This window comes from Leuresthes tenuis, unplaced genomic scaffold, assembly GCF_036924035.1.
Source record: "Leuresthes tenuis unplaced genomic scaffold, fLeuTen1.0.hap1 SCAF_3, whole genome shotgun sequence".
Classification (NCBI taxonomy): Eukaryota; Metazoa; Chordata; class Actinopteri; order Atheriniformes; family Atherinopsidae; genus Leuresthes; species Leuresthes tenuis.
The window spans coordinates 28,490,882-28,513,285 of NW_027325357.1; the positions used below are offsets into that span (position 1 = coordinate 28,490,882).

General features: G+C 41.2%; 1 protein-coding gene across 5 annotated transcripts in view; it reads left to right on the top strand.

Moving 5' to 3' along the window:
* sox13 (SRY-box transcription factor 13) overlaps positions 1 to 22,404 on the top strand; it is a 44,554-nt gene that overhangs the window by 15,614 nt on the left and 6,536 nt on the right. For 3 of the 5 annotated variants that reach the window (XM_072382903.1, XM_072382902.1, XM_072382901.1), the window contains exons 2-10: positions 9,806 to 10,022; positions 10,167 to 10,269; positions 11,857 to 11,943; positions 13,803 to 13,975; positions 14,264 to 14,332; positions 14,436 to 14,550; positions 17,482 to 17,558; positions 18,100 to 18,265; positions 19,715 to 19,833. In XM_072382903.1, coding sequence (XP_072239004.1) covers positions 9,807 to 10,022; positions 10,167 to 10,269; positions 11,857 to 11,943; positions 13,803 to 13,975; positions 14,264 to 14,332; positions 14,436 to 14,550; positions 17,482 to 17,558; positions 18,100 to 18,265; positions 19,715 to 19,833 — 1,125 coding nt within the window. In that variant the 5' untranslated portion in view covers position 9,806. Of the gene's footprint in view, positions 1 to 2,449; positions 2,572 to 9,805; positions 10,023 to 10,166; positions 10,270 to 11,856; positions 11,944 to 13,802; positions 13,976 to 14,263; positions 14,333 to 14,435; positions 14,551 to 17,481; positions 17,559 to 18,099; positions 18,266 to 19,714; positions 19,834 to 22,404 lie in introns of those variants that run through there. The other 2 variants (XM_072382899.1, XM_072382900.1) reach the window with 2 other exon arrangements.

Genomic DNA, 22,404 nt, shown 5'->3' on the forward strand with positions numbered 1-22,404 from the left:
ATAATAATTTCCATAAATCAGTCATGATATAGTCAATCAATCAATCAATCAATAATAATAATGATCAAATCTGGCTGTAATATCTGCCTTGGTCCCCTGCCCAGGTTGACCCGTCATGTTAGTGAGTGTTTAGTGTGCACCAAAGGATCTAAAGGTCTTTGGTCCCTGACATTTCTTTAAGTAACCTCATCTTCTGCTGAGAGATTCCTTGTTTGTTGCATCAGCGTGTATGAGGTGATCTGGATGAGAGAGATGGAGATGTGCTGGAGCTGAATGAGTGTTCCGATGTGTGGATCCAGTGGGTGGGCAGCCCCTGAGCTCCAAGAGGAAAAGGGTAGTTTAGAGAAAGAAAAAAAAAAAGCAGTCTTTGTGATGTCTCTATCGGTCAATCGCAGCACTGGAGTTCCCAACACTGCTCTTTGTGTGATGAACTGACCAACAAGCACAGAACAAGAGCACCTTATCAGGACATGTCGCTTTCTGTGTTCACTCCCAAGTACACACACAAACATTTAGTCTGATTAGGAAGAGAGAAAAAATCAAACAAAACCTGAGAAAGCTGCACGTCTGTTCTTGATGAGCTTATTCTTTGAACTATGAACTATGGTTCAGTACCCTTGACATCAAAAGGCCAAGGGGAACAGAGGAGGAGAGGGGAAGGAAGGGAGAAGAGAGTGGGGCTTTTGTGTCTCCAGCCCTGAGAGCCCGTTCTCTAATAAGACTCAGCCAGTGCTGCATGGAAGCTTTGTTGAAGAGCTGTGTGTGTCTGCTGCAGTGAGTCTCTGAGAGTGGGTGTGCGTGTGTTTTGTCATTTTATCGACCTTCAAATATTTAAAAAAAGTAAAATCCAAAACACAAAACAAGCGTTCACAGTTCTTTCAGACGTTGTCTCTCAGTATTATCTAGAGTGTTCTGTCTAAGTATTCTGTTGGAAGGCCTTGATATTTCATTGAAAAGCTGCTTTTGAACATTTTGTCACACAGGTAGTTGTTAAGTAAAAGTTGCTTAAACTGTTGGAAGTGCAAAGAGCTACACCATGAAAAGATGTGTAATCCAAGCAAAATTCTATAAATGTTTAAAGGTGAACCATTGTGTAACTCGCAGTGCTTTGAGGTTGGTTGGCTCTGTGGTTTAAGGTTGCCGTGCATGCATGTTTGTATGCACCCTCATCAAGGACAGGAACAAATGTTCTCCCATGAAGAGGCTTACTTTTCAAAGAAAAATGACGTAAAGGTAGCCCTACAATATTATCTGACAAACTATGTGATCCACGACCCTGACAACCCATCTCTCTGAATGTGGATGTGTGTAAAATGTACAGCTTTCTGTGACTGTTAAATCTGTCTGTCAGTCCTTGGATACTAGGTTGTGTGTCAGTATCCAATATGGAGAAGGTGGGGGGAGAGGAGAGAATATGAATGAGTTCATGTTTGGACCAGTCTTTGTAATATTTAAATAAGGGTTCAATTAATTTACATTTCACAGTATTGAACAAACACACATAAAAATGAATGATTTATAGCATTACTGATCCACAGCCTACTTTAAATTTACTTATTACAGTTTGACATGATTAGATGAGCGAAGCTGCGACACTGTTTTTACTTGACACTGCGACACTGAGTTTATTGGAATTTTATGTTGATTAAGTCATAGGTAAAAAGGTTAAGGAGTGATGTTGTCCTTTAACAGTGTTTTTAAAAGAAAAAAAAGTAAAACAGCATTGCTGTGACACAAATCGAGCTGAGCTGCTTCTCTCTTCAGACTTCCCGGTCACAGACGGTATCGTTAGAATGAAATCATGTCATGTTGACCCTTGCAGCTTTGGATCATCTAAATTCAAATGTGAATAATGTGCAGAATTGTCCATTCAGTTTTGCTTTTCAACTCTGGAATTAAAAAGCAAATCGAGTACAACTTTACATTGGTGGCTGTTTCTCCACGATTCTTTTCATATGGCAAAATATCAGAACCAACTTAAACATCCTTCAAGCTGCTGTCATTTAAAATGAGAGCATAAAACTTTTTTTTTTTAATCCAACTTCCTAAAATGGTAATGGTTTTATGTTTCATATTTAGCTGATAATACCTGTACTGACTCCATTTCACTTTGTTCTCTACGTGATGTTTGACTCCCCTGAATGTACAATACCATTCTGATAATACTCTGACTCTCTGTCACATGTCCAGGAAATTCTGGCAGAGAATAAAGCCGACTTTGTTAGAAAGTGTCTGAAACTAATGAATGCTCTTATCACACCACAATCACAGCTGTTGGTTGATCAGAATCATGCATGTTCCTGTTGCAGGGAGGTTTACCTGTAACATCATGCTATTTATGCAAATGAAGCATCTATGCAGTGAGAATTGAAGGGGCTCTTTGTACTTTACCTCCTGAGGTGATGGGGGTGGAGGGGGCGCAGCTGGGGTGGAGTGGGTCAGAGGTAACAGAAGAGTAGAAAAGACAGGCGTTACTGGGCAGGGAGAGCCAGTCACTATGACTTGTGTCAGCAGCACTGTTCCAGTCAGGGAGCGCTTTTGGATTTCCTCGCATCCACTCGGCTCTAACAGGTCAGTACAGAGAGCGAGTGCGTAGATGGAGAATGACGGCAAAGTACGGACATTTGAGTGCTCGTGTTGTCACTCAAGTTTCCTTTGTAAATGTGGCTTTTTTAAAATTTAAATGTTACTTTCCTTACCTGTGAACTGCAGCTAATTGACACACCTCCCTTTTTTTTTTAATCAAAGGGAGGTGTGCATGTTAGGAGAAACCAGATTTGTCATGGTCGAATTGTTTTGAAGTTTTTTTTATTTATTTTTTTATAGATGAGATGTGGTTTGTTTGACTGAAGCTTCAGTTTTCTGGAAGCTCTTGTCGTGATAAGCCTGAGCCAGGCCCTGTGGACAGACTGGCTCTGGCTGGTGCGGAGATCTGGCTTGTTTTATCATCCCTAAGCAAATACAGCTAACTGTGAAACATTTCCCCAAACATTTGTCTGTACATTGGTTCACACTTGTCTTAACATGACTGCACAGCAGGTTGGAAACTTACTATGAGAGCCCTGTCACGAAATGCTGCTCACAATTGAACAATGTGTGAGTAATGCTTGTTGTTCAGGGATAATGTGAGATGGAACTGACTGCGTGAGATTTTTATTATAGTTTTCTAAATGAAGATAGTTGTGCATGCGCCAGCTGACTCTTGTTGCTTTTGTCTTTGATTTGTTCCTGCAGTGAACCTTCTGCCATTACAGCTGTCAGTCTCAGGGTTAACAATGCAAATGTCTTTATTTGTGTATTACCCAGTAAGCTTCTTTAGATATCTAACACTTAATCCTGCTACTCCCAACTGTTGAGAATGGCTCCTGGCGCTCGCACCCTGCCTATTGTGCTATCTCTGCTATTCTGCCTCAGGCACAAGTTGGAAAGTGACAATGGGACAATATAAACCCAACATACTGCTCTTGTCAGGAGGGGGGGCAATGAAAACAAAAAAAAAAAATAAGAAAAAGAATAAGAAAACAAAAGATAAAAAAATTTTAAAAAGAAGAACAACAGAAAGGGTTTGCATTGCCAATCCCCTGGGGATAAATGTAAGGTTTTACATGTTACAACTTGTTGGGTAACTGAAGATTTACTGTGAAACGATTCTTGTGTCGTGGGAAGTGAAACGTTTGTCGGTGCTCAAAAGAGATGAGCTGATTTTCATCTGATCATAAAGGCATTCTCCCTCTATCTTCTGCCACCTTTCACTCCCTTCCTGTCTGTTGTGACAGCAGTGCTCGGTTGACTGCAGGGGATGGTATGACAGTCGTGCTGCAGCACCTGCAGTAACACTGCTCAAATAGTGGAGAAGGTCAGTTTACCCCTGACGTCTCCGCTTGGGTCACAGTTACCAGAAAAAGACAACTGCATGTGATCAGGAACTCGTCACTTTCTGACATGAGACTAGTCTAAATAGTTATGGTCAGCGTGTTGGCAAACTCCTCTTTAGAAGCAACACGAGAGGCGATTCCCGTACAGGCGAGTCGCTACTTTCTCTCAATGAGTGACATGCAGCAGATTTTTTGGCATAAAGCTGCAGCTAAACACTGGTTTCAGGATTAAAAAAAAAAGAAAAAGCATCATCCCTGAAACAAATCAGCCAGTTCGTGTTTGTCATTGTGGTCACTCTACAAGCAAAACTTTTCACACTACCAGTTATGTAATGTAAGTCCTGTTAAAGTCGCACAGTTTTTGGAAAAATTTAATAACTAACTTGACTGGATCAAACTAGCCACTAATTCCGTGAATGTTATTGATATTAATGCATTTGTTTGACTTGGTCTTTTTAGGTTTTTTTTTATAAACAACAATGTGTCATGATGCCGATGATGGCCTTTTGTATAACTCAAGCAATGCACAATACCTCCAGAGCGTTAATTGGCATTCAAAGCAAAAATCACCTGTTCATCAACTAACCACTGAAGTAATTGCATAGGTGAGTTATAGACGTTTTTGGTCACTTTGTTCTACTTTGGTTAGCTCAACAGCTGCTCTGAGGTCTGTTTTATTGTGATTTTTTTCTAGCAGCATGTGGCGAGAGCCTATAAAAGCTGAATGACCCTGTAGGTGGTCGGAAAACAGGCCTCAATCAGATAACCTAAAAAGTAATGCTATTCAAATCCTGCACACACACACTCGCACTAAATACATGCATAAACAAGGTCAGGTTCCCGCATGGGTGCAGTCAGTTGCAGAGGGTGTTCAGTTAGCTGAGTGATGTGTAAGGAAGCAGTGACCTTGACTGAACTGAATTATTCTTGCTAAGATGACAAAGGCATTGTCTTGAGTGAAAAAAAAAAACAAAGAAAACTTTTGTATTTGTGAAACACAAGTGCACCTTGACGTGCATTCCTTGCTGTCAATGGTGCTGTGGGTCGCTGAGTTTCTGTGCATGCCTCTGCACTGGGTGACACGAACACTCACAAACACTCCGAGTCTGTGCAGAGGCGTATGAAAGCCACCTGTGGCAGCTCTACAGTCCAGCCCCTGTGGAACGCAAAGAGGGAGACCCAGGAATAACTTGCAGCGTGGGACTGAACTCAGTATGTTGCTGCAATTGGCGGCAACATACACACACACACACACACTCACACACCTCCCATCCCAAGACACACAATCAAGCTCTTGCCAATACCTACGGCGGTTGCTGCAGGGTTGGCTAAACGATTTCCCACCTCTCCACCTTCATCCCTTCATCTCTATTTCTTCCCAACAGTCCACAAAAAACACACACACACCACACCTGAAAATAGCAGTCAAACCGGATAAGGTTCGTGCAGATTCTTGTGGGTTTCATGCTCTTGATAATGTATTATCGTTATAACAGATAGCAAGCCTCAGTGTGTTTAAATCAACATTTAGATCACGGGCCTCTAAAATTAGAAACCGAACTGAGAGGCAGATTTTTTTTTTTCTGCTTTGGAAATTGCAACTGCAACACACCAATGAAACCACTTTTAAAGTCAACAGTGGTGAAACAGGTGGCCTCAAATGAGCTTGAGTGCTGCTGTTCCGTCTGGTTGCAGCTGTGTTTAATGTGCCACACGGCTTTTCAGTTACCATCAACTGTGTGAATTAGATCTTTTATGACCTTATGATTTGAATGCACACAGTGGTGTAAATATACAGAGATTTAGGGCCTGGGCAGGTAGGTGGTTTTATGCTGAAATGCAGTAACAACATTGCTGTGCGTTCCCCAGCGTGTTGACTGTTTTTATCTCTCCTTTTCACGTTGCCTGGTTGTAATGATTTGACACGGCTTTACTCATTGTTAACTACTTTAATTTAATTTAATTTAAAGTTTAATTGTTAGAATGTGCTATAAACTAAATCATATGGCGATTTCCTTCTCTCATTCTGCCAGTAGATGCAACCAATGTGTGAAAGAGACTTAAAACTGATGCTGAGGAGGTTTCACAAATATGAAGACATCATTTATTAAGATGTATTATAGATAAATAAAACCCAATCTTCTTTGCTGTTGGAAGTGTCCTGGCAACATTTCACAGACATTTATTGTGAAAAGAATCTAATCTCACAGTTTTGTCTTTTTGTGTCTTTTGTTTTTAATTGCAATTGAGTGACCACTTGGACAAATTGGCACCAAGGCTGAGTGGCAGCGTCATCTCCTGCCCTGATATTGCACGTCTGGAATAAAATGATTTGATGAGAAGTAAAATGCAGTCAAGCGGACAATCGAACTGTTGATGGTCGGGATGGATTTTCTAATAAATTTTGCCAGCAAAGATTTACTGAAGATTTTTGCCCCCATTTACAGAACGGGGGCAAAGTAAGACATCCACTGACTAAATTAAAGGCACCCTGTGGAGTTTTAAAGAAGAATTCTTTCCTGATCTCCTGGTTTACAAAATGTTCATTGAGATGACTGATGGACTGGCAGGATGTGCCTCTTTTGTTCTATGATGGTTAGGATAATTTCCAGCTCCCCCACGGCTCTGAACAAGATAAAGTGGGCATGGAAAGTGAATGACTGAATGTTCAGAACATCTGTGGCTTGTGGAAAATGGGTCCTATATCTACTTCAGAGACCATTGTATGAAAGGATCTGTGAGAATGTTCTCCTGTTCAGTTCTTCTACAGGAATCAATAGACTCTCAATCGGACCTGCTGCTAGAATCTTAAACGGGTGTCTAAGTGGAGGAAAACCACTTCACACAAATACAGGAAATTACTTTTCAGTGAGCCATCTCATTTCTGAACTCTCAGGACTAATCATTAAGTTGTCTGTCCTGTATGTCAGGATCGGTGGTGAGGTGGGACCCAGGTACAGTTCTTTAGAATAAAAGGTTTATTCCAAAAAACACAAAACAGGGAGCAAGGCAAAAACAGAGGGCGCGGCAGAGCCGGATTCAAAAATACTTAGCTAGAAAAACAAGACTATGGCAAAAATGAGGCTATGGGTAACAAGACAATAATTTAGCTGTGGCAAGACTATGAATAAATAACTTGAACAATGCCTATGAGGCAGGAAACCAGACTTAGCTTTCGTGACGGTGGCATGAAGGGTTAGTGAGGAATCTGTGATAAGTGAAAGGAAACCAGGAGACTAAATGCTGTGGAGGGAGTGATTAGTGAATGTTGTGCAGCTGATGATAATGAAACAGGTGATGTGAGTGAAGCTGATGGCAGGGGAGAAACCTGACAAGAACTGAATCTAAGAGCATAACAGAAAACCTGAAAACATAACAAATGACCAGAAAACAAGAGTTAACAAAACATGAGCTGTGACACTGTAAAGGTGCTGTGTGTAAAATTCTACAACTGGGAGCTCTTTGGCCACTGGTAACTGGCTGTAGGTTTGGTAACAGCGGTGCACATGCATTAGCCAAAGGGTGGTGTTGATGGCTGGTGGTACGCAGTGGCTGGTTCTAGCAAATGATAATGGCAAGAGCTGTGCTAGCTAGCAAACGTGAATGTCAACAATGCATTTTGAAACAATGTGAACCATCAGCTTTTTGTTTAAGGAAGGGAATGCATCAAACAGGGCTTGTCATGCTTCATGGTCGCACTAAATTATAGACAATGTTGTTTGTTAACAAAAATGGGGTGTTAGAAATTGCTTGATACTCAGTAGATTTTGCACCGTTGCTTTCAAAACAAATGTACGATAGGTTTGTGTGGCGCTGTTATCCTAAACTACAGTGTTGTTGAAGACAAGTTTTGTGACATCATCGTGGGGAAGATTTCCGGCAGTGACTACAAAGAGGCTGAATTTGCTGCATCGCATTAATACCCGTGTCTTATTGAGCTGCTTTAATCACACGCACATACACATTTCCACACATGGCTGAGGTTTGGAGCCTTGGACCCTGGCAGACAGGTGGCTTTGTTCAGAAACAGAGTATGCAGGCTGGGTGAAGTGGGGGGGGGGTGGGCTCCAATCATTATTATGCTTTCCGCGGAACGGTGGCGCTCCGCATTTTTTTGCTGTGTTCCCGAGTTGGTCGGCACATTCCGCTGGCATTGTTATCCGGGCTGTTTCCTGCGGCCGGCGGCTTTTGTCAGCCTCTCCCCCATTGTCCTGGCTTCCTTTGTTCCCTGGCTCCAACAATGGCTTTTTTTCTGCCTCTTTATATATATGTGCACTTTTTGCCCTTGTGTGTTCTGTTTGTTTTGTTCTGCTGTCTGCTGTGTTTTTCTTTCCTCCTGCTGTAGAGCTGGGAAATGACACACACACACACACACACACACACACGCACACAAGCCTGAGTTAGTTTTGTTTAAGTTCACTGTGGTTCAGACCTCTCATACTCAACCCGTCCTCTCTTCCTCTTTCCCTCTTTCTACCTCACTGAGGCGTTGTGTGTCTCGCTCTCCTATGACCTCCTATTATTCACTGACACACACTTGGAGATGCACATACTCTGACAATATGCCTTGATGCGACACACAAGCAACCATCACCTAACCCTTGACTTAAGCAGTCTTTTAAAACTGTGGATTTAAATTGTTGCCATGAACCGGGTCGTGAAACCAACACCAGTATGCTCCATTTGGATGATCACGGAAAATTTCTAAATGTTGTTTGAAATCAATTACAGTGAAGCAACATTTAACCACAGTATGTGTTTAAAATGTGAGCAATTATTTAAATCCAGAGAGAGCAAGACATTTATTTGGCAGGTTGATGTTAAAAAGCTGTTTCATCTCATTTCTGTTGTTCTATACATAAATGTGATTATTCATTACTGGTTGGTCTCTGCAGCCTTTTCAGTCAGAACACACAGAAACAGCTACAGTTTTGCCGTGAGTCTCATAGTAGCTCTATCCTTACTGAAGGTGGGTGATGAAAAACCATTTCTGGTATCTGACTGATCAAAGTCTGGTTTAGTCCGACAGCCCATAATGACCAGTTACTAACTCAGCTAGTTACTAGCACATAGAGGTGAGCAATTAGCAACCTGTAAGATGGGAATGAAAAACCAGCTGATGTTTGCATCTGTATAATTGATGTGCAACCTCGTTTTCAATAAAGCTGGGACACTGCGTCAGATGTAAATAGACAAAGACCAATTTTTTATGCACAATGTAACAGAAAACATGTCAAACGGGGAACATGTCTTCAAAAAAATCGGGACAGGGGCAACAAAAAGAACTGCTATACAAAAACAACTGGAGAAGCACATTGCAACAGGTCCATAACACGATTGTGGGTGAAAAGAGCACCCGAGAGAGGCAGAGTCCCCTAGAAGTAGAGGGCAGAGGTTTGACAGTCTGCATAAAACTGGGTCTAGAATAGTGTTCCTCAATGTAAAACAGTTAAGACTCTGAATATTGAATCTTCTACAGTACATGATATTATCAAAAGATTCAGAGATTCTGACTGGAGATGTCTTCAGAACACTTCCAGAAACCTTTTTCTAGAGACATGTTGCAGCCAGCAAATTCAAGATGAGCATCAATATTTCATGGAACAGTAAAATGTCTCCCTTTCAGTGTTTTATGTTTTCTATTGTGAATAAAATATTATTTTTATGAGATTTACAAATAATTGCTTGTTTTCAGTTATATTTTACACTACACCCCAATATTCCGCAGTTGGGGTTTGCATTCCAGTTTAGTCAGTGTAATGATAACATGATTAAGGACAAAACGCACAGAAAAAAGTTCCCTTGCGAAATAGAAAAAGTATTGAGTATCTCCCTTCAAAAAATGATAAATTAGCTAGGCAAGTTCTCACAGCCTAACCACACCCATGTGACGTGTAAGTAAAATCTGTTGTGCATTTGTCTTTCACCAGAATGGTTGAGCCGAGCCCTCCAGCGCTGCACCTCCACTCCAGCGGGGATGTCAGCATGGTGGACGTTGGTGTCAAAGTAGAACAGGAGGAGTGTGGCAGAGGGGGAGGAGTCGATAGCAATTCGGAGCCTCCCAAGACGTCTCCCCTGCACGACTGGTCAGGAAATCAGCCGCTCGAGGCCCGCCAACTTACCCCACCATTATCACGCTCACCTTCAGTAAGGATGGTTATGAAAGGCACGATGAGGCATTTCTGGAATTTTAGGATGTGTCCCCAAGTTGGCGGTTCAGATCGGAACCTTTGCTTCTCCTTTTTCTGGCCTGATGTCGGTTGATGTTCTCCTTTCTCTGTGTTCTCACAGGAGGGCTCTCCAGGTAAGGAGCCACCTCACAAGCAAAGCCTCATGGGATTGAAGGAAGCCAGGATGTACAATCGATCAGAGGGACAATCCAACTTCAAGGAAGGTCTGCCAACGCTCTTAACATGGTCTTTCCCCCAACTTCCTGTTGCAGAGTCAGCATTTGAGTTAATATTGAGTCAGTAATACTAAAACCTGCATCTTGTCAGAAACTCTCGGAGAGTTGGTTGGTTAATATCCTGCATTTAGATGTAAGTTAAAGTTGAAGGTTATTTAGAGTCTTACTACTTTGCCCCTGGTTCCTGCTGTGGAAATGAGGTGAAAGAATGAAATCCTTTAAACACCCTAGTTCCAAGCAAAGGTTCCTGCATTTGAAATGCAGCGTAATACTTTGGTTTATGACCATGTGCTCAGTGCAAATCATCAAACAACAGCATTCTAATAGGAGAGTCAAAGGGCTTTTGTTGACAGTATGCTTGAAAAAGGACCCGTCTGTCTTACATGATCAGGTCTCATCAGAGGGCTGGAGTGTTTATTGCTGCTGGAAATGTTAACACTCGAAGGCTGTTTGTTAGGATACAAGGGATAAGAGATTGTCTGCGTAAATGATTTACAAATATAGTTCAGGAACAAACAAACAAAAACGTTTTGCTCCACAGCGCCTCCCCGTCATGGTGTGTTGTGGTTGTCCTGCTGTTGGAAAAAAGATATCCGGAACTGTCAGAGGGAGATGACGGAAGTCTGTTAGATGATTACTTGTGATGACGAGTATTGACGTCGAAAGGTGGTGGAATTCATATAAATGTGCGCTAGATCTGAGAAAGCTCTGGGAAAGTCACCTCATCATATTTTTGTCCACTAGGAGGCGCTCACATAGAAACAAAGTTTGTGTGATAACACCACTGTTGGATTTCTTTGTACAGCAGTCAGGGCAAAAGTGGAGGAGTCCAGAGTTGTTGCATTTAATGTTAATGTTTAGGTTGGAAAGAAATAAACGGCCCTGTATTTAGAGCTTGACTTCTCCTCAGCAGGCTTTCTCCTCTCTGCACCTCTGCTCTATTGGAGTTTCTCTTGGACACACTGTCCATGCAATTTTCCTACTGACTAGAATTGGATGTGTGCATAACTTATATGTTCAAGTGCACAACATTCTGCTGCCATTCAGCGTTAAGCAACGCATTCTGAGAAGAATCGATGCAGAGAATTGGCTGTTTGTCCCTCTCGCAGAGGCAGGGGGAGGAGTGGGGTGTCTGGCTCCCGAATAAGCTCAAGGGGACAGGAGGTGCTTTTTCTTTCCCCCACCTTATTTGTTCAGCGCATCACACGCGGAGTGAAATGCCTCTCTGTGAGTTGCTCAGACTCTCCCTGCCCTCGAGTCTTTCACAAGCCTGAACTCCTCGCCTTACTTTTTTTTTTTTTCTCAAATTCACTCCGCTTTCTGGCCTTGGATTGTTCTCTGTCCAAATATTGATCCACTCAAACACTCAAAACTTCGCCCTGATGCACAAACAACCTCTGCCCTTCGACACTTCAAACATCTTCTTCAATCAGCACCATTAGAAAGACAGAAGAGAGGCACAGAAAGTACTCTACAGCAGTGTTAGACGTGTTTTATTTGACAGAATATATTTTTCATGCCATCTAGTGCTGTGCGCTGCAGTTCTGCTGAGTACCTGTTGTGTCCTGTTAACAGTAATGCCTACCATAGAGAAGCTGCTGAATGCTGACTGGAAGGAGAAACTTCTGGATAAAAGCACAGTGGGAGCAGGGCAACTAAAAGGTCAGATTTGAGACTTTACCAACAACTTTACCGCATGTACCAGTTATATAACGACACATTGTGAAATGATGGTGTTTTTCTTCTTTTTAAATGAATCTTTCTTTTTTCAGCCAAAAACATTTCTGTAATACTTTATTATATTTTTACATATATGTTTCTGCAGCTCATAGGTTTTAATACTTTAGTATTATATTTTAACAGTCAATTCTAATGTCCTAATGAATATTCAACTGATTCTTACCGGGTCTTACATTTTGGAACCTCAGATTAACAACAACACATGAAACATGACACCATGTAATAACTGAAAAAGATTAAGCCAAAATGCAGAAGCAGTGTGTGAAATGCTAAGTCCATCCTTGCTGCTTCCACAGGAATTTAAAGTGTAAGCAGCTGCCAGGTGCTGTTGAGCAAATACACTTAATTAACTGATCATCAGCAGGTGTGAGCACCTCTATAAAAGCAGAAGTTTTGTCACTTTGCAGGTCTGCAGCTTTCAGGTGTGTGTTAACACAATGCCAAGGAGGAAAGACATCAGCAGTGATCTTAGAGAAGCAATTGTTGCTGCCCATCAATCTGGAAAGAGTTATTAGGCCATTTCCCAACTATTTGGAGTCCATCATTCTACAGAGAGAAAGATTATTCACAAGTGGAAAACATTCAAGACAGCTGTTAGTCTTCCAGCAAGTTCACCCCAAGTTGAAACCCCCAAGAGCTACATCTCAGACTCTACGGGCCTCAGTTAGCATGTTAAAATGTTAAAGTTCATGACAGTACAATTAGAACAAGACTGAACATGTATGGTTTGTTTGGAAGGTTGCAGGAGAAAGCCTCTTCTCTCTAAAAAGAACATGGCAGCACAGCTTAGGTTTGTAAGGTTACATCTGAACAAGAAAAAGAAAGAATCAAGGTGTTGCAATGGTCAGTTAAAGTCCAGACCTCAACCTGACTGAAATGCAGTGGTGGGACTTTAAGAGAGCTGTGCATAAATTAATGATGTGAACCTCAATGAGCTGAAGTAACGCTGTAAAGAAGATTGGACCAACATTCCTCCACAGCGATGTGAGAGACTGATATCATACATCTGCAAGGTACTAAATGATGGAGTGGAGTTTTTTCACACACTGCTTCTGCATCTTGGCATATACTTTGTTATATAATGACACTGTCTAATATGTCATAATCTATGTTTTTGCTAATCTGGGTTTGTCTAATTTTAAGACCTGGTCAAGACCAGATGATTTCCCATTTAACCTGCTTGGTATGGCAGTGTGTTGGTGCCATTGATTTTTCCCTCACTTTTCAAATTGAACACAATTTTTTCTTGTTAAAAGATAGAAAGATGTCAGTTTATTCATTTTTACAGGAAACATTTGGTGTTTAAATTTAAAATGAAGGCATCACAATAATTCCACAGCACTTCATTTGCATAATGTAAGGTTGGTTTTGCTATCCAATGAGTTTTGTAGCAGCAAGATAATGTGTGTTGTTTCAATAAATGCCTGCTTTTTGTTCAAATGGAAGCAGTTGATTTTGTGTTTTTCATGGGAACGTTTCTCGTGATGGTGTAAAACAAAAACAAAAAAAACTGAGGTTATAACTGGAGAACTGAATGTTTTCCTTGAAAAATTTCCTCAATGAAACTACAAAGTTTCCCTTGAGAAAAATCTTTCTCATGTTGACATGAAACTGTCTCATGAAAATGATAAAATTGTAGTATCTGATTTTGACTGAGAATGGCTCTGATGTTGGAAAAACAAGTCAAAATTGAACAGGATTAAATAAAAGGTCATGCCATGTCAGGTGTTCCCACTCAGTTTTCCAACACACCCTGAACCTGACCCTTTGACACCTTCCAGGTACCCCTGAGTCACTGGCAGAGAAGGAGCTCCAGCTGCTGCTGATGATAAACCAGTTGAGCGGTCTGAGAGAGCAGCTGCTGGGCGCCCACTCGGAGCAGAGGAACATGGCTGCCCTGCTGTTGGAGAAGCAGCAGCAGCAGATGGAACTGGCTCGACAACAACAGGAACAGGTGTCAACTCGAATCCATGCGCCACCTTGCACACGAAGACAAACCAACACTCAGACACTTCAAAACAAATTTCTCCATCTGCACCATTATCTTTCCAACAGACCAAAAGCCCCTCTGTGCACCAGTGTTCGTGTTTTGAATGGGCATGAATATTAGGCAAATTAGACAGATTCAATTCAAAAGTGACCTTTGTTTGACAACAGCACACCATCGTCCGCTTGCTCTAAGGGTTCATTGGGGGATATTTTAACAAGGATAGCAGCTAATGAACATGCTTTGTTGTTGCAGATTGCAAAACAGCAGCAGCAGCTGATCCAGCAGCAGCACAAGATCAACCTGCTTCAGCAGCAGATTCAGGTCAGTCCCTCCCAAGAACTTTCACGTGTCTTCCTACATCACTGCGAGCAAGTTCGCATTGGGACGATCATGTAAGGTGGATTTTTTTCCTGCTTTGTCCCAGCAGGTGAACATGCCCTATGTGATGATCCCAGCTTTCCACCCCAACACCCAGTCCCTCTCGGTAACCTCCGACCCCCCAATGACGTTGCCACTGCAGCCGATTCCCTGCAAACCGAGTGAGTCAAAGAGGGATTGGGTTTTAAAAATAGTTGAGTTGGGACACAATGGCTCCTGTCGGTGTGCAATTCTGTTGCAGCGATGTCAAAATCTGAAGTTAGATAAACATTTAACACGTGATTTAGAGTACAATATCAGTGTAATAATAAGTCAAAGTACAACCATGACTCCAAAAATATTGGGACACTGTGTTAAATGTAAGAAAATTTGAATGCAAATGATCTGTAGTGCTCCAATATTATACTCACAATAGAACATAGAACACATCAGATGTTGAACGCGAGACATTTTACTATTTTCTGAAAAATGTTAGCTCATCTTGAATTTGATGGTTTGAAGCTCCATTATCCAATACTGATTTTCATCCGTGCCTACAGATGGCTCCAGATTCTCTGAATCTATGGATGATATTATGTCCTGTAGATGAAGGAACATTATTCAGAAATTGCTCCACAATTTGCAGATGTTTTTTTTGCAGATTTTGCCCATCTTTACTTCTGAGAGACTCTTTTTATACCCATTTATGTTACTGACCGGTTGCCAAGTTAACTAATCAGCTGCAACAGGTTCATCCAACTTTTTGAGATGTTGCTGCCGTCAGACTCAAAATGAACTTATAATTTTGATAAATGTCTCTCTTTCCACGTTTGACGTGTTTTACTCTATCGTGAGTGAAATAGCGGTTTATTAAAATTTCAAAACATTGCATTCTGCTTTTTGGGGCTATATAATCTCCTTCTCTGCTGTCCATCTGGTTGCGCCTGTAATCAAGTGAAGTCATTTCGGTTTAAACAGTAATGCATTTACTAATTCTCTTAGTTGTCTCTAAACTAGGCCTTTATGTTTAGAAGCACTGTTTGGAGCTTATAATGAAATGATCAAACAATGAATGAGGGATGTGAAGGTCAGAAACCTTTTCGTTTGCATTCATGAGAAGCTTTAGCAGCCATGTGCATCAACTCAGGGTCTGTTTTATAGGAAAAACTGAAAAGATTTCGATTGAAAAAATGGCTGGATGGTACGTTTCACATGTGTGTACCTGTACAGTTAGAAGGCTGTAGAGGGCACAACTTAGAGAGAAACTTTGTACATTCTTGCTTTAAAAGAACCCAACAAACTGCATTCACACATGACGTCATCTTCACTGTTAAAGTACAGCTCAAAGCCACAGTGTAAGTCGGATTTAAGGACAGCCGCTGTCCCAAGCGTATGTGTGACGGATTGGAAAAAGAAAACTTGGTTTGCTTTCATTTTGGTGGTTTCTTTTTGTTTGAACATTTGCATATAGCTTTGCTATCAACTGGACATTGTATTTTGGGGACTTTGCTCTGCTATGTCATGTAGTGCAGACTGTACGTTACAATTCCCACATTTTTTACCTATTTGTCCAAGTTTTCTGGTTTTTGTACTTAGCTACAGCGAGAAAGAGTTTGTTCACTGACAGAACAAGGTTCTGCTAGCAATTCAAAGCCTGATGTGCATACAAAATATACACAGAGAAAAACATACAGTATATATTTTATACAGTAGCTATCGCTGTGTAAATCGCTGTGTAATTTGTAATACTAGATATAGCTTATCTCATAATGCAGGAAGAGCTATTTGCCTGTTTTGAATAAAAAAGAAGTCTGTTGTTTCAGATGAATTCCTGCATCCTTTATTATCGTCTTTATCAAAAGTATTGGTTTCATACTTTGGGTCTTCACCGTTTTCCTGACCCCACACCACAGTGAATGTGCAGCAGCCCCTTGGTACAGTCTGAGAGCCCACTTCCTGTACAGAGCAGAAACTCGTCATGCTTTTGCTTAACTGGTTAGTCCTCCAGCAGTCGAACCATCACCACTATCTCTTAAGAAATATTAACCAACATTGCTTATGATAAACATGCAAACTAGGGATGTCTGGATAAAGCTGACAGTATCCATGAGTGTGCCTTTCATTTATAAACCAATCAGCCATATCATTATGGCCACTGACACATTTACAAAGCATTAGCTATCTCATTGCAATTGAGCGTAGACATTCTGACCTTTAAGTTGTCGTGCTGCAGTCACACAGACTGTATAACCATAAGGAGTTGGGCAACTTTAAAAGGCTAGATGGTTGTGTTATAGCATCTGCACAACTGCAGCTCTTGTGAGATTCTTCCAGTTTGCAGTGGTCAGGATTTAGTAAAAATAGTCCATGATAGGTGAAACTGATGAACCAGTGGCGTTGTCATGGATGACTAAGGCCCAGTGATGCTTGTGGGGAACAAACGCCAGCCCATGTTGTTCAGAGGAGCTACTAGAAAGGTGTCAGAATACACCAATCATTCCAGTTTGTCGTGTGGGGGGCTCTGTAGGGCACTTTGGCTGCCCATGCTCACCCATGTTCACAGCTGACATTGCCTACAATGAGCAGTTTAGCATCAGAACTAGACCACAGGAATGGAAGGAGGTCTGGCGAATCCCATTTTGTCTTACATCAACGATTTGTTCATTGTGTGTTGCTTGCCATGGGGAAGACATGGCAGCAGGTCAATGAGAAGAGGACAGGGCAGGGGCATTGTGATGCTTTGAGCAATGTTCTGCAGGGAAACCTTGGGTCTTGCATGTGGATGTTACTTTGAAACATACTGTACCATCGACCTAAACATTGTTACTGACCAATTACACTGGTCACAACTGTCTTGATGGGAAAATGGTGGGCATAACCTTACAGCTTACAGGTGTAGGTGTCCTGTTACAAATCGAAAGTGTGCTGTACCTGTGTTACTGTGCACTTAGGGTCAAAAGGAATTACATTAAAACTGAATGACTGGCTGTGGAAGTTTGGGTGATTAATGCAACTGTGCTTTCAAATATGCCTCCAATATCACTGTTCTACGTTTGAATCTATGGAATTCAATCTGGCCTGCAACCTTTGAAAATGTATTTCATCTTTCACAGCTGTGGACTATTCCATGCAGCTGCTGCCAAACAGTCACTCCACCCCTGTCAAGAGGAGCAGTGGTTCTTTCCGACAGGTAAAATACCACAATCATGTTTATACTGTTAGACGATTCTTTGCAGTTTAGGATTATAATATTCACACTACTAAGGGGGAAGTTAATTATGGCAGTGTGTTTATTTACTGCACAATGAGTGTAGGCACTGTGTATGTGTGTGTATGTGTGTGTGTGTGTGTGTGTGTGTGCGTGCGTGTGTGGTTTAAAGGATGTCAAAGAAAGTGAATCCCTCAGAATTGAACAAAGAACATTTTTCCTGGTATTTGAGAAGCTGAAAAGCTTTAGGAATACACCACACCCTCTGTTCAAAGATTAATGTAGGTGTGTATGTAGTGTGAACCTTGTTTGCACGGCAAGTTGTCAAGACGGGATAGACCAACACAGCTTAAAAAAAAAAAAAGTAAAGAGAAGTGTAGGACAGCCTGAACACCAGAAATGCCACAAAGGTGTGACAGATGTGCTCTGACACGCCAAATGTGTTGTTCCGAACTGGAATACATGCACACCCTTTTTCTTTGTGTGACCCCACCCCTGCTCATCTCCCTTTGTTTCTGTTTAGGAGGCAAGTCAGCCCTTGAACCTGACCTCCAAGCCAAAGGGCCTGGAGCTGGGGAAAACATCCAGTCCACAGAGTTTGGAACTGGGATCTCTGGCGCTGCAAGGGGCCTACAGACCCAGAGATCTTCAGAGGGAGGTGTCCCACAGTCCGCCACGATCTGCCCTCAGTGAGTGTCCCAGATTGTTGCACTGCTCTGATAAAGGATAAATTCACTGCCAAAAGGTGAAAAAAGTTGAGCTGTGCTGGCTTTTCCAATGAACTACACTGGAAAGTAGAGGACTTTACCTGAACATCTAAGGAAGCTTTGAAAAATGATGTTTTCAGGACATTCCTCACAGCAAAGGTATTTAATTGGCTTGTTAATGTAAATGTGACATTTAACGTTAGAAGACTCACACAGTCTCTATCAATATTTTTGTTTAAAGGTTTGTGGACGATTTGGTAAAACAGCCTCAATTTTGCAAAAAAAAAAAAAACAAGAACATTTTTCAAATTACTGACCTTTTTGAAAAAGAGTTAAACGCACATGATGAGAGACAGAAGTTCTGATGGAGGATTCAGCTGACACGACTGGTCAGTTGTCTCTCCTTTTAGGGATTAAACACAACCAAATCTTGCTGACATGAAAAGATAATGACAGTATTTGAGATTAAAGGGATAAAACCTGAAGATGTGTAACGTGGCCAGTACCACCACCTTCATTTGAGACACAATGTGGCATCAGTGTGGAAACGTGACAGATGGGGCATTTATTTTTATTGACATTTCAAAAGATCACCTCTGACTTGCATTGTATGGTTATTTGGCTTTGAGAATATACATGTGTGACATTCCAGTTATTCTTTTGAATTTAAACTTAATATTACTGCGTAAACTTAAAATAGCGGATTAGTGACAGCACTAGATTTTCACTATGTGGCGTCACTTATCCTGCCCAAGTATTCTACATTAGTTGCAGTTATTTCTTCAAAAATATTATGCACAGGAAAGCTTACATCTCACAGTTCTCCCATGACTGAGCATCAACCATGACAAAAGCCCCCTTTACAAAGCTAGTTGAAGGACTGAGCACTGTCCCGTAATTACGCCTGTCCGTTCTGCACTCAAAGTAAACAGACAGATGTGGGGGAAATTTTGTTGGACATTTAAGCTGTCAGCAGAGGTTATGACAAAGATAGACAACTCTTAATTTAAAGTGCTTCATCTCTTGTCAAATGAAAAATATGTGACAACACCCCCCCAGAATTTTTCCACATGTACATAATATGATTAGATATTTGACAAAATATGTATAACGTGACAAAACAAGTACTTTATTAAAGCTAAGCAAACATTTAAAATGCATTTTTGATCCTGTAGCTGTCTATTTGTGTTCTTCTCCAAGATATATTATCATTTACACTCTAATCAGTCTGTCTTTGCTGCCAGCAGGATGTGAAGCTAATCATCATCTGTAGATGGCAGCTGAAAAATCTAAAATGTTTTCCTAGAGGAGGGCTTTAGATGATAGCTGACATGTTTTCTCTTCTTGTTTTTCTCTATCACCATCATTACACCCCCCACCCCCCCACCCCCCCAACACTACTCTTCTCCTTGTGCTGTTTTTGTTCTGCAGGTTTCCTGGGAGACGGCGATGTGGTCACCCAGGCCATCCACGATGCCCAGCAGCTGCTGAGGAGTCACAGCAGCGGAGGGAGAGAGAGGGACAGGGAGAGAGATAGTGGGGGGAAAATGGTGAGCTTGTGTTGAAAGCCCACATTAGTGGCAAGGTTTCTGTTTACGGCTCCTTCAAACGTTGATCTCTTTGTTATCTTGTTATCTCGTGTGTGAATAACCCCCGAGCCATCCAACACATTTGAAAATAAATTTAAATTGCTGTAATCATGAAATTTTAACAGCTGCTTGCGGTGTGTGGGTCAGGTGGGTTCAGGTAGACTTAATAGAAACACGGATTCAGTGAGTGCATCAAAAAGTAACAAAAGAGCTTTCTGACTAAAATAGATAAAGGGCTTACATATCCATTGTGTACATTAAGATGTGATTACTTCCGCTGTCTGTTTTCCTGTCAGACACACACAAAAGAGAGTGCAAGTCCTCTAATATCCTGGCTAATGTTCCCCTTCTATTTTTGTTAGTTTCATGTTGGATCAATAATACTCGTAAACTGCTGCCAGTATTCTTATGTACCTTTTATGTTTCTGTGCTGCCTAGAATATACCAGAGACAACCAACTTTGCAACAAAATGTTTTAGAGGACAAAAGATACAGTTTTTAGACAGAAGTATTGTGACTGAGGGAAATAACCAATAATGGCTGCGCTGTAGTCAGCTGCAACATATAACATAGCTGTAATGCAGTTTAAGGTCATGTAACCTAACAAGACCCATGCAGATAAATCAGAAGTGTAAATTTAGAAGTGTAAGCAATGGCTAAGGCATATTGTGGATAAGAACAGGTTCCATTCAGTTTATAAAAGCTTATATTTTGTTTGGTCAGCGACGGTAGGTAAGTGTGAATATCGCATACAATCCCTGACAGGTGCATCACAAAGGCTAACTAGCCTAGCTCCAAGCTCTTTAGCTTAGCCTCACTCTTTCCTTTATTCCATTTAGTAAAATTCCTGTCATTGTAACACATAATCCCACATTAGGTATTATTTGACCTGTTAGAGACAATGACAACAGGCTGGGAACATATTATTACCTTGTATATTTATGCTGCTAACGACTAAGCAAATGGTTGTTTAGCTGCAGATCTAACAGTCGTAGAGCTAGGTTACCCATTATCTGGAGAAATGTTTGTGTTCTCATGGTCAATATCAGTTTTATCTCTTTTTATTTTCTCTGTCTTTACTAACACTGGAGTAAAAATATGTTAGCTGTCACATTGTTCACTCTGTTTACAAGCTAACTACTAAATGTGCTAAGGTGAGCCAGAAATGTTGCTATAACTCAACCAAAACAGTAAAAAAGGGGCATGATATGGATGCTCCATGATAATGTTGATTGAATTGATTGATTGAATGGAATCTTAGGCATTCTAATATTTCAACTGACAGGTAATGATATTAATATGTTTTTGAGAATTTAAAGGCTATGAAACAGCATAGGCTATGACTATTTTGGGATATTAACATAGCCTAAATGGTGGCGTGGTGGTTAGCACTGTCAGCTAAAAGATTCTCACTAGGAACTTCCCTGTTTGAATTTCAGCATGAGCATTTCTGCATGGAGTTTACATGTTCTCCGCTTTCTTGGTACTCCAGCTTTCACCCACAGTCCAAAAACATTAAGTTAGGTTAAATTGGGGATTCTAAATGAATGTGAGAGTAAGTGTGTGTTCGCCCTGTGGTACATTGGCGAGCTGTCCAAGGTGTACCCTGCCTCTCACCTGATTGGTGACTCCAGCGCCCACCCCCCACCCACCCACCAGCGACCCTGAATAGCATGAAGCTGGTATGGAAATGGATGAATGGGATACTAACTCATTCACACCTGAAATTAAGAATAAATCAGTCATTTCAAAAGGACTAATTCCAAGAACATATTTTGTTATGAAAGGGATGCAAATAGCCTCTTACTGATTAAACTATGCAGTATGCATATCCACAGTATTGCATATACACAATTCCTTCTCTGCCTGACATCTAGGATGCAATGGGGGGGTTAGAGTCTGGTTTAGAGCTACAGTGAGTCATATTACTCATATGGTTTAAACTGATGGACAAATGTGCGAGCTGTGGCGTACCCACTCAAAGAAGCACATTCTAGTTCAGTAAACACTGTAAACTGTAGATGACGTTTTCTACAGTCTGCTAATGTAGAAAAATGTAAATTGTAAACTAGTTTTGAAGTGCTATTAAAATATATTTCCTTTAGAAACTTTGTTTCAGAAAGCTTTGTTTGTTATCTTAAATTCGGTTCTTGTTAAAGTGGTCTTCTATTCTGGTCTTGGTTTTCATTCTTTGAGGTGGCAGAAGCTTTGGTCTCAGCCTCATCCTGAGCAACAGCTGTTGCAGCCTCACAATACCACAAAGGCCTCAATGTGGCATTGACTGAGCCACCTGCCCTCCCTCTTTGTCCACAGTAATACTGTACTCAGTGGCTCTCCTCCTCCTCCTCTCCTCCATTATCCTGCTCCATCTCGCCTGTGCTACTGCGTTAACACCAAAACTGTTGACTGACCTATTTTGGTATTGCACGCCACTCCACTGTGTTGACATTTTGCAGCACCAGAATAGGTGATAGATAATACACCAATGGTGTGGTAGTTTTGCAAATTCAGAGTTGTTACATTCTCATCTCT